Raw genomic sequence first — 12,955 nt, 5'->3', positions numbered from 1 at the left:
CTTTAAACCGGGTATTCCCCCATATGCTTTCTTATAGCATACGTGCCATGCCTACGGGGTGGTTATTTGTCTGCAGCCAGCTTTACGGTTCTTCTCAATAGGCGGGACTTTCGTGCCTCCCGGCATTCCTCGAGCACACCTGACTCACCTGTGTTCAGGTAAGGGGTGGGGGATGATCTCTTCAAATAGGCACTTGACGGCAGTTGTGTTACTTCTAGGCCACAAGCTTTCTGTTCAGCACTAACTTTTTATAAAGCTTTAGCACGTGAGCTCTAGTATGAATTTAAAAGTTTAATAACGCATTAAACGCGGACGTTGAGGCGGACATTGAAGCGTCTTTCGCTTGAAACTGTTTTCTAAGAAGTTTGAAGTTGACAGGAGTATAACTTATGGCAGCACCAAATCGCTATAGACGAGTGAGATCTCAGCTTCCAACATGCTATTACGAAGGATTTCTGGAAAAGAAATCGATCAAAGACAAGGTGAGTCAGTGTGCGCAAGATGTTTCAGCCACAAAATAGCAGGGAAAATAGCTTAACATCATATGGATGTTTTAACTAGGTGTTAAAAAAATGCACCCCAAAACCCTTAGACCCCTTAGGGTTAAGTTGTTATCCGCAGGGTTATTTTCTTCTACAGCTGTTCCTGTATATTCGTCATGTAGCCTATAGTTTAAATGGTTGGGTTATATATAGTGCAAAAAGTGAAAAGTATTTTCCTTACGAAACGATACTCGATCGGACGCTTAACAATTTAATCAATTTGTGTAACCCATTCAGTCAAATGTATCCATTCGTATTATTATTATTATTATTATTTTAAACGGTTCATTATGCTAAATGTTACCACCCAACTTTAAATGAAAATCTTTAGAAGTGTCTGGTTTGCAAAAAAAGAATGAGCTAGTTATGCATTTTATATGCTTCAGTTTGTGTTTAGCAATGTGAACCATCCTCTTATCATCATAACCATGGGTTATTCCTATATTTTACTATGTCACGCATTACTAGTGTTACTGTAAATTTTTAATCAGCATTTATCCCAGTATTTCTGTAGGATCATCCCTCTCTAAATGGCTCAAACAGTCATTTGAATTCTTTCATGGTTAATCTTCAACATATATTCCGTGTCTTTAACGTCATTTATATATATATATATATATATTCCTGAAATAAATATGGTTGCCTGTTGTCCTTGGAAATATGCATTTTAATTTGCACCTCAGTGGAAATAATAACACATTTATTAGATTTTTTTTCCTGAGTACCCATAATGCTAACCCTGACCTTTGTAGCAGGAATTGTGCATTTTGCTGAGCAGTAGGCTATTTATGGACACAGCGTGTTCTATGAAATGCTTTACATTTCAGTGTAAGTAGTAAATACATCAAATATAAAGATGTGATCAGACACAGTATGTTCTATGAAATGCTTTACGTTTCAACATAAGTAAATAGTAAAGACACCTAACATATATATGTGGTCAGTGATCCTGAAAATAACAGGAGTTTCCTGTGGCCATCAAAGCAGTGTTACACAAGTCTCTGTCGCAACATGGGAACTCTTTTCCTACTAATGTGGAAATGCCAACAAAAAAAAACTGGTCTGATGGCATACTTGCCTGCAGATCGGACACTACAGATAAAAGATTTGCATTTAGTGACGATGGTTTTAGTAAAGACGGGTTTCTTTCATTTGACATTTTAGGTCTTAGCTCTCATCCAGCTGGTAGAGGACATCACCTCTAACCCATTTGTAAAAAAAAATGTGGTCTTTTATTTGTTCATTATTTATTGCAGGTCAGCACAGGGTAAATATTTTGCATCATGGCATGCGCTTTAACGATACACATTCCTTATAGTTTAGGTTTATAACTAATATAAGTCTTATAACAATCTAATTTAATGTCCACTGGTTAAAATTATTATAAAATAATCATGCCTCTCTGGGTCAAGTCTTGTTTCTGAAGTGTTTATTATGAAGAAAATAATTTTCTATTGTTTTCTTCATTCTTTTCATTCTTAAAAAACTGGTTCTGTCTTTCCACAGGTATGTATTTTATGAATAAACTCAACCATTGTCAATAATGACAAACATATGCAGTTTGTCAAAACACTATATATATGAACACAATCTGGGATTAAAAATCTAATTTAAACCTGGAAATACACAGAAATGTGATAATGGAAAATTAATACGAAATATTTTTATTTTTATTTATTTTATTTTTTTATTCAGAAAATGTATTTATTTTCAGTAAATGTTTATTTTTCTTTGCACAGATGGGTCGTAAACTCTGGACCAGTTTATGTGGCAATGTACTCTTTTTCTACAATAACACCAAAGACAGTGTTGTAAGTGATTTTTACAAGCTGCCTTTTCAATTTAATTTTACTAGCTGCTAGAAAATAATTTCAATGTGTGTGTGCATTTTGTATATTTGCATTAATGTATTCAAATGAAAGCTTGCAGGCCTGAAGGCTGTTTGATTCTGTATATGTTTGTCTACATATAGAACAGATTATTTGTGCATCAAATGTTTGCTTGTGCTTGTGAACGCAGTATATAGAGAAGCTGGAGCTCTCTGATCTCGTCTCCGTGAATGATGACTGCTGTCGTGACCGAAACCTGGACGCTGCTGGATTCACTCTGCACATGAAAAATGAAGACGTCAAGATGATTGTAGGGCTTCTCCCATCTCTAATCCTTTTATGTAAAACGCAAAAAAAGTAAGGAGCCTAAAATTGAACCCTGAGGAGCACCCATAGGGACAGAGTTGACCTAAGATCGCTCATACAGACAAACTGTCGACGATCAGAGAGATATGATCTAAACCAGGATAAAGGGGTCTCAGAAACACCAAAGATAGTTTCAAGAGATTGAAACTGGTTAAGTAAGAGATTGTGATTGACAGTATCAAAAGCAGCACTAAGATCAAGAAGGAGAAGAATGGAGAAAGAACAAGAATCTGAGGCTCTTAACAGGTCATTGGTGACCTCGACCAAGGCTGTCTCAATTTTTTCGAAAGCCAGACTGAAGGAGCTCAAGAAGATTATTTATTGTAAAGGGATTGTGCAGCTGCAAGTTTGCAAGTGGTAACTTTCATATGTGATACCTCCCTAAGAAGCAGCTTGTCAATTTGAGAAAAGGTAGTAAAAGATGTGCCAGAGAAACTAGGTAATCAAAGTGTTGAAGAGGAAACAGGTGTAGACCGTGTCAATTTTAGAACTGAAAAGATGAAGGAAGTCATTACGCAATTGATTTGAAGCAGGCAGAGAGGTGCCAACATTAGCGTTTAGAAGTCTATTTATAGAATGAAAGAGATGCCAAGAATCACTTTGATTATCTATAATGTTAGAGAAGTATGCAGATCTTGCAGACACAATTTCAGCTCTATATTATAAAACAGAGCCATTTGCATTTAAAATAAGTGAGCCAGCTTTACGAAGCTTATGAGAAGTGTCAATAAGCAAGACCTCTTTTTTTTTTTTATTAAGACACAAAAAGTTTTGAGATATCCATGCATTTATCTCAAAAATACAATGTGATAAGAAAGGAATATCCATGTTTTGACCAGGCTTAGAGTGAATATAAATCTGAGTGTTGTCTGCATAAAAATGATAATTAAGCCCAAGTGATCTTAAAAGTAGAAGCAAAAAAAGTAAGGAGCCTAAAATTGAACCCTGAGGAGCACCCATAGGGACAGAGTTGACCTAAGATCGCTCATACAGACAAACTGTCGACGATCAGAGAGATATGATCTAAACCAGGATAAAGGGGTCTCAGAAACACCAAAGACAGTTTCAAGAGATTGAAACTGGTTAAGTAAGAGATTGTGATTGACAGTATCAAAAGCGGCACTAAGATCAAGAAGGAGAAGAATGGAGAAAGAACAAGAATCTGAGGCTCTTAATAGGTCATTGGTGACCTCGACCAAGGCTGTCTCAATTTTTTCGAAAGCCAGACTGAAGGAGCTCAAGAAGATTATTTATTGTAAAGGGATTGTGCAGCTGCAAGGCCACAATACATTTTAAGATTTTTTTCAAGAAAACTAAGGTTTAATATAGGGCGATAATTATTTGTTATCCTAATCAATGTTTTTTGGAACAGGTGTTACAGCAGCAGTTTTCAATGCTGCTGGTACAACACCAGTACGCAGAGAATCGTTAACAATGCTGAGAACAGCTGGGCACAAAGAATCAAAACAAGATTTAAATAAGCTTGTGGTGGTGGGGGGGGGTCAAGTTTGCAAGTGGTAACTTTCATATGTGATACCTCCCTAAGAAGCAGCTTGTCAATTTGAGAAAAGGTAGTAAAAGATGTGCCAGAGAAACTAGGTAATCAAAGTGTTGAAGAGGAAACAGGTGTAGACCGTGTCAATTTTAGAACTGAAAAGATGAAGGAAGTCATTACGCAATTGATTTGAAGCAGGCAGAGAGGTGCCAACATTAGCGTTTAGAAGTCTATTTATAGAATGAAAGAGATGCCAAGAATCACTTTGATTATCTATAATGTTAGAGAAGTATGCAGATCTTGCAGACACAATTTCAGCTCTATATTATAAAACAGAGCCATTTGCATTTAAAATAAGTGAGCCAGCTTTACGAAGCTTATGAGAAGTGTCAATAAGCAAGACCTCTTTTTTTTTTTTATTAAGACACAAAAAGTTTTGAGATATCCATGCTTTTCTCAAAAATACAATGTGATAAGAAAGGAATATCCATGTTTTGACCAGGCTTAGAGTGAATATAAATCTGAGTGTTGTCTGCATAAAAATGATAATTAAGCCCAAGTGATCTTAAAAGTAGAAGCAAAAAAAGTAAGGAGCCTAAAATTGAACCCTGAGGAGCACCCATAGGGACAGAGTTGACCTAAGATCGCTCATACAGACAAACTGTCGACGATCAGAGAGATATGATCTAAACCAGGATAAAGGGGTCTCAGAAACACCAAAGATAGTTTCAAGAGATTGAAACTGGTTAAGTAAGAGATTGTGATTGACAGTATCAAAAGCAGCACTAAGATCAAGAAGGAGAAGAATGGAGAAAGAACAAGAATCTGAGGCTCTTAACAGGTCATTGGTGACCTCGACCAAGGCTGTCTCAATTTTTTCGAAAGCCAGACTGAAGGAGCTCAAGAAGATTATTTATTGTAAAGGGATTGTGCAGCTGCAAGTTTGCAAGTGGTAACTTTCATATGTGATACCTCCCTAAGAAGCAGCTTGTCAATTTGAGAAAAGGTAGTAAAAGATGTGCCAGAGAAACTAGGTAATCAAAGTGTTGAAGAGGAAACAGGTGTAGACCGTGTCAATTTTAGAACTGAAAAGATGAAGGAAGTCATTACGCAATTGATTTGAAGCAGGCAGAGAGGTGCCAACATTAGCGTTTAGAAGTCTATTTATAGAATGAAAGAGATGCCAAGAATCACTTTGATTATCTATAATGTTAGAGAAGTATGCAGATCTTGCAGACACAATTTCAGCTCTATATTATAAAACAGAGCCATTTGCATTTAAAATAAGTGAGCCAGCTTTACGAAGCTTATGAGAAGTGTCAATAAGCAAGACCTCTTTTTTTATTATTAAGACACAAAAAGTTTTGAGATATCCATGCTTTTATCTCAAAAATACAATGTGATAAGAAAGGAATATCCATGTTTTGACCAGGCATAGTGAATATAAATCTGAGTCAAATAAAGTGCTTTTGCTTTCGCACAGAAACACACAGCGTCTCCCTGACATGGCTGCATCAACACTACTACGGATCCTGAAACCACGCCTTCTTTCTTTGCGTGCACATTTGGGCGGCATTACGCAAATATTTCCACATCGTGACGTAGAGATGTGGGAGCGTGTTTGAATGAGGCGTTTTAGCCCCGTCTGGATCAGCCTTCTCTTTTAGATAGAATAAATCCTTTTGTGGGAGAGCTTTGTAACTCTGCAGATCTTATACATGCACAAATAGCTACATAACACACTAAAGAAAAGGAAAAATAGAAATCGCATCATATGACCCCTTTAAGATTAAAAGCCTCTGATAAATAATAGATTACATTCACAATATGCCCGATAAAAGCTTCAGTCTAATAGGAATACTCTCAGAACATCAAATTATTTATTTAGCCATCTGCAAACTGGTAGTTTTGTGTGAACTCCGAGCTCTTGCACAAGGCGCTTTGTACTTTGTGTCTTAATGTGTGATTGCTCTGAAAGCGAAGAGGAAGATCTGATAAGACAAAGTTTTATGGGTCAGTGTTGGGAATCAGATGCAGTGGATCACTACAACTGATGGGTTATACATTAAACATTTCTTGGAAGTCACCACAGGGCTTTAGAAACTTGTGATAATTTGTGTTTTGAGCAGCTCTATCTCTTGACTTTTATCTTAAACCACACCCTAGAATTGTAAGTTTTTGATCTGAAGAGAAATGGCATTTGGTGGTATCTGACTGTACTGTAGTTTTTGCATATTACAGGATATGTGTGTTTTTGTGTATTTAGTGGTAAATGCTTCTGGAGTGAGCAAACATACATTAAGTACTACAATCAAATCATTTACTCTGGTATGTTCTGGTATTCACACACCATGTTCACAATCTCACAGATCACCTGTGAGACCCTGCATGATGTCGTTAACTGCCTGCTGGAGAAGACCAATGGCGTTTTGGTGCCTCTTCTGATGGAGGAACACTATGAGAAAAATATCAGTAAGAGACTATTTTAGTAGTGTTTTTCGTAATTAGGAAAAAACTTTTTTGTCAGCCAGACTGACGTATTTGTCGGTATATATGAATCATACATCTAGAAAATGTTAACAACACTATGAATGACATGTAGGTTACAAAATAATGTCACCCCATCGTAGAAACCACTAAAAGAATGATTGACAGACTGAGATGAAATATTCCACTGTTACTCTTAAAATTACCTAAAAAATGTAAACATGGGTTTCCAGTTGGCTGACTATGAATCATACATCTAGAAAATGTTAACAACACTATGAATGACATGTAGGTTACAAAATAATGTCACCCCATCGTAGAAACCACTAAAAGAATGATTGACAGACTGAGATGAAATATTCCACTGTTGCTCTTAAAATTACCTAAAAAATGTAAACATGGGTTTCCAGTTGGCTGACTTTTTTTTTTTTCTTTGATTGCTGTTTGAACATACAAACATACATTGCACAAAACATTTTTTTCCCCTAAGAAACATATTTTTTAAATGTTTGCTTAAGTTCTTTTTGGTTTGTTCAAAAGATTTGTTTCAACTAAACATTCCTGTCCTCCATAAAACAAGTGTTTCAAGCTTTCATTCAGAGTAAAACAGTAAATTTGAGGCAAAAACATTTACAAAATAAATTTAAAAAGTGCTTGTAAATTTGCCAGAGCTGAAACAGCGCTCTTTCATTAAGAATATGGTTTGCATAAACACATTGGTAGAGAACTAGTTTGTTCGGTAGCGTGTAGTTATACTTGTCATTCCGTTCTAGATGAAAATTGTGGTTTTGGTTCTCTCTTTCTGTAACTTAATGAATGCTAGCATTGTTTGTTTGTATTGATTTTAAAGTTGAATGTTACACAGTTGAGACACATTCTCCACAGAGCAGGGCAGACATTAGAGTTTTATAGCAAACAATAATGAATATATAAAAATAACTGATTATTTTAAGAGAAATAACTGGCAACCTCATGTGGGCCATTTTAATAGGCCTGATTTATACTATTCTTTTTTCTCTCTCTCAGCATTTTTTGAGACAGATAAGGAGAGTGGTGAGAGAAATGTGCATTGTCCCAAAGTCCCTTTGCCTACTCCTCCAATGCCTCCCCCAAAACCAGGTAATATATCTTTAAATCATCTTTATGTACGAATGCATACTGTCAATTAAATTATATATAATTTTAAACATATTGTATTGAGTTTAATGTGTGTCTAATTTAAACTGACAGCTCTAATCTTAGAAGTAAATTAGACTGATACCAGAGCTGAAACAGCTTTTTCACAGTGAATGTGGTCTCTTTGCATAACAAACACATTGGTTGAGAAGTAGCCTAGTTTGATTAGCGTGATCTAATACTCATTCCATTATAGTTTAAACCGGTGGTTTTGGTTCTCTTTTTCCGACTTAGTGAATGCTGGTATTGTTTGAATGTATTGCTTTTAAAGTTGAATTTTTTACACAGTTGAGACACATTCTCCACAGAGCAGGGCAGACATTAGAGTTTTATAGCAAACAATAATGAATATATAAAAATAACTGATTATTTTAAGAGAAATAACTGCAACCTCATGTGGGCCAGTTTAATTAGGGTGACCATACGTCCTCTTTTCCCCGGACATCTCCTCTTTTTGGACCTACAAAAATACGTCCGGCCGGGATTTCTTAATTGCCCAAAATGTCATAGTGAATGCTGGTATTGTTTGAATGTATTGCTTTTAAAGTTGAATGTTAGACAAATGAGACGCACATTCTCCACCGAACAGGGCAGACAAGGAAAACAGTCTTAAGAGAAATAACTGCAACCTCATGTGGGCCAGTTTAATTAGGGTGACCATACGTCCTCTTTTCCCCGGACATCTCCTCTTTTTGGACCTACAAAAATACGTCCGGCCGGGATTTCTTAATTGCCCAAAATGTCCGAGGATTCCGCTGTTTTCTATATCCCTCTCCCGCTGAATCTCTGACCATTGCCGCCTGCTCCCGCAACGTGTTTCGCTCCTGCGATTTTTGTGTCCACTCCTTTAAATATTCTAATATTGTATATCATTTTGGTGCGTCATGGAGCTGCTCTCAGGATGCGGTGTATTTAAATATTTTTGAATGAGCGTTTGCGCCGTTCACTTTCACTTTCGATTTCGATTTCGCAATCACACGCACTCTGTGTAAAGGGAGCACATCTTACAAGATCAGATATTTGTCAATGAGCTCAGGATCTGTTGAGCAGCAAATACTCCAGCATGGTCTTGTCAGTCATCTCTCCTTCTTCTTGACCTGTGATCAGTCAAAGCTGACTCCTGCAGCTCTTCTTGGATGCAGGGTTGCCAAGTCCGCGTTTTTTCCCCCCACAGAATTGGGCTACTTTTATACTGTTGCCATGCTTTGATTCCCAAGTGGGTTAAAGGTTTGAAATATTGCATAAATTACATTTGACTGAAATGCTTGTATTGAAACATTTAGCATTCTAACTGTGATTAAACTTTCATGGACTTCTACATTAACTATTCCCTCCTGGTGGAATGACCTGCCCAGCTCAATCCAAGCCATCTTTAATATTTTAAAGAAACGGCTGAAAACGCATCTCTTTCATCTTCGTTTGACCCTCTAACTCTAGCACCCTCTATTCTAATGCTACTTCTAATTTTATCTCCTTTTTTTTTTTTAAACGTGACCCTTTTTGACCCTCTAACTCTAGCACCCTCTATTCTAATGCTACTTCTAATTTTATCTCCTTTTTTTTTTTTTTTAAACGTGACCCTTTAACATTTGCGCACTCTATTCTATTTCTATTCTAACTACTTGTTTTATTTATAAAGAAAAAAGAGCCTCTAACACTAGCATTCTCTATTCTTTCTCTATTCTTTCTACTTATTTTCTTTGTATTAATTATAAATAATGACCTTCTAACACAGGGGTGGGCAAACTTGGCCCTTCCAGGCCACTTTCCTTCAGAGTTTAGTTCCAACCCTAATCAAACACACCTGAACCAGCTAATCATTGTCTTCAAGACTACTAGAAGGCTACAGGCAGGTGAGTTTTATCAGGGTTGGATCAAATCTCTGCAGGAAAGTGGCCTGGAAGGGCCAAGTTTGCCCATCACTGTTCTAACACCTTGCATTATCTGTTCTTTTTCTGTTCTTTCTACTTGTTTTCTTTTTATTTATTTATTATAAAAACAAAATAAGCAAACAAACAAACAAAAAACTTGCTATGAGTACTGTTAGGCGAAGCCCCGCCCCTGTCCCCACCCACGAACCCCGCCCCCTACTGTCCTCTTTTTGAAAAACTAAAATATGGTCACCCTAAGTTTAATAGGCCTGATTTATACTATTCCTATTTTTGTTCTCTCTTTCAGCATTTGCTGAGACCGAAAATGAGAATGGTGAGAGAAATGTGCATTGTCCCAAATGCCCTTCGCCTACTCCTCCAGTGCCACCCCCAAAACCAGGTAATGCATCTTTAAATCATCTTCAAGCGCAAATACATACTGTCAGTGAACGTATCTATCATTTAAAACATACTGTATTGGGTTTAATGAGTGTCTTAAACTGAACTTAAACGGTCAGCTTTACTTTTAGAAGACATGCAAAGTAATGTAACTCTTTTGATTTGCATGTTTAGTCCCAAGGAATCAAAGATTCCAGTCAGAAGCAAACACGCATGAAAGCACCTACCTCAATGTCTCAGGTAAGCTCTTATACACTTCAAAGTATCTGTGAATTTAGGGGTTCGCAGTTCCTTCGCTTTTTTTTGAATGTTTTATTGTGTTTGTAATGCATGTTGTTGATCCTCGATTACTGTATGTTTGTGTTTTCCAGATGTTGGAGAGTATGAGGTGGATCAGGCAGCAAGTCCTCCACCTCCTGTCCTGCCACATCTTCCAGGTAACAACAATAGCCCAATGTCCCACATTTCTAAATGAAAATGAATTGTCCAATCCAGCATTTTTTGTTCATTTACACTTCATTTCATTGTTCTTGTTTGATATTTACATTAACAAAGAGTAATAAATGCTGTAAAAAATATAGTTAATTACTGGATCATTCCGATGATGGTATTTTGTTTTAGCAGGGCGATATTTACCACATCAGAATTCAGTGTCTCCAGAATTAAACAGTAGTTCGGGTGAATTGTTTTTGAGAGATTGTTATCTGGGCTGAAATCATATGGGTGAGGGTGTTGCAATGATGAACTGCTTTATACCTTTAGTCAGAACAAGTTTGACGTCTCTTTGATGCTACTACTAAACACTTAGTCCAAATAAATGTCCCAGCGCTTTGATCACTTCCCTAATACCATTTGGCAGATCTGTGGATTTACTAATAATTTCAGTGACAAGCAGAGGCATCTTAATGTTTTCTGTTTTAATGTAGATGGTGAAAGAAAAGCTTTGGTACCTCCTGGCTACTCTAAAACAACTTCCCAAAGCAACAGTTTGTCAAGCATGCCTAAGAATATTCCCAAGAGTGAGCGGCAACATGTTGACATACGTAAGAACACGTTCTTGTTTTTGTGCCACTATTTAACTCTAAATCTTTTACTTTCAAATCAGAACAATATTTCCTGCTTCTGATATCTACAATTACTCCAACAAATCCATAACTCACTGTGGTTTTGTGCTTAACAGATGAGCTCCAAGAGGTTCTTAATAGGAGACGAAACCAGGAATAAATGTAATCTCAGCAAGATGATGATGATAATAATGATTTCATTGTGGAACAAGGAATCATTCCTTAGTATTAAGCTCGTCTTAAATCTATACTATACAGCTTTACTCGCCTGAACACTGTATCTGTGATATTTGCCCACTGCTGTTCAGTTGGATCCACAAATAGGCCCTTGAATCAAATTTTCTTTATTGATCCTTTCAGCATTATGATGTATTAGTTATCACAATCATTTATTAGACAAACATATCGATCATCATGTTGCATTGCATAGCTGCTGACTGTAAATCACTACTGCTGTTTGTGAAGTTATTTAGATGAAAAGTCACATTTAAATATTTTGTCTTCAATTCCTGTGTGTCAGATAGCTGGTCTACGTCTCCGTTCTCTGTCTCTGATCATAAAAATATCAAGCTTGCTATAATCACAAATGGTTGTTGATAATATGCTGATCTATATTGTGACTTTACTATGTGGGGAAGTTGCAGGTCTTCTTTCTCCAGATCTGAGAAACAGATCAAACAAATGTTGTTTTTCTGTTCCTGTTAAAACTTGTTTTATACTATATATTTTGAGAATACATTGATCATGGGAAAAACGTACGCTGTGTCACACTTTCTTCCTTGTGTGGATGTGCAAGACAATAAGTATGTTTGGCATTGGTTTTATTGACGTAACAGGTAGTGTAATAGTACAATTTTACAGGTTGACTTTAGTTTCAAACAGTAATGTTTAAAATATTCAGGTGTTTGACTAAAAGCATTGCAGATTATATTAAGATTAGCCAACAATAAAAATGCTGTCATTAATTACACACTCGTGTTGTTCTAAAACTGTATGACTTTGTTTTCCAATTCAAGTACCATGTGGAGCTTTCGAGCTTGACAAATAATTCAAAAGCAGCATAAAAACAGTCCATACATCTAGTTCGTTATATTGCTCTCTTAATGAAAGTAGTAGCGACGTCTGATTCATAAATCAATCATTCTTTTGAGTCGGCTCTTTTCAATGAATCAGTCAATCCAATTCAGCCATGAATCAGACTGATTTGGTTCTGGAGTTCAACTGTCTCACTGACTAATTGCAATGGTTTGAATTAACAGTTCACTGGAAGGGAAGATTATCAATATCTATTGACTTAAATCACAGTTTCTTACCCAAAACTACCAAATGACTTCATAAACTTTGGAATATATGGAGGACTTTTATGACAATTCACATGCTTTTATATCCTTTATTAAACTTGAAAGCTCTAGCATTTTTTTTAAATGTATTTTGTTCTCCACAGAAACGAGTCAGTTTTGGAAAAACAAAAAAAAATCACTGTCTTCTGTAATCTGTAATTGCAGCTGGCATACAAAAAAAGTCCAGTTTAGTAAATATTTGCATCAAGAACACTGAAAAGTACCTTTCTGGGTGACAGATTATGAACATGGACATACACACACACACCATTGACTGTGCACAACCAAATGGATTGTTAAACCTGCCTCCTTCCTCAGATGCTGGAACTGCTGAATTAATACATTCTATAAAAGGCATTTGATTTCTATGATTAAGTGGACATACA

At 36.4% G+C, this 12,955-nt stretch overlaps 2 protein-coding genes across 2 annotated transcripts; both read left to right on the top strand.

Moving 5' to 3' along the window:
* The first annotated feature begins 175 nt into the window (after positions 1 to 175).
* Positions 176 to 4,169, top strand: LOC107549919 (signal-transducing adaptor protein 2-like). Its single transcript, XM_016231108.1, has 4 exons — positions 176 to 482; positions 2,282 to 2,353; positions 2,562 to 2,681; positions 4,110 to 4,169. The coding sequence occupies exons 1-4, from the start codon at positions 390 to 392 to the stop codon at positions 4,167 to 4,169; spliced, it is 345 nt and encodes a 114-aa protein (XP_016086594.1). The 5' UTR covers positions 176 to 389.
* A 2,414-nt stretch (positions 4,170 to 6,583) lies between these two features.
* LOC107549909 (formin-like protein 14) lies at positions 6,584 to 12,930 on the top strand. Its single transcript, XM_016231098.1, has 7 exons — positions 6,584 to 6,704; positions 7,746 to 7,838; positions 10,074 to 10,166; positions 10,340 to 10,405; positions 10,537 to 10,602; positions 11,092 to 11,208; positions 11,346 to 12,930. The coding sequence occupies exons 1-7, from the start codon at positions 6,584 to 6,586 to the stop codon at positions 11,387 to 11,389; spliced, it is 600 nt and encodes a 199-aa protein (XP_016086584.1). The 3' UTR covers positions 11,390 to 12,930.
* The last annotated feature ends 25 nt before the right edge of the window (positions 12,931 to 12,955 follow it).

The sequence above is a fragment of the Sinocyclocheilus grahami genome, unplaced genomic scaffold (assembly GCF_001515645.1).
Source record: "Sinocyclocheilus grahami isolate Dianchi unplaced genomic scaffold, SAMN03320097.WGS_v1.1 scaffold16.1, whole genome shotgun sequence".
In the NCBI taxonomy this organism is placed as follows: domain Eukaryota; kingdom Metazoa; phylum Chordata; class Actinopteri; order Cypriniformes; family Cyprinidae; genus Sinocyclocheilus; species Sinocyclocheilus grahami.
Note: the sequence above shows the minus strand (reverse complement) of the source record. Positions and strands in the feature narration are given on the sequence as shown.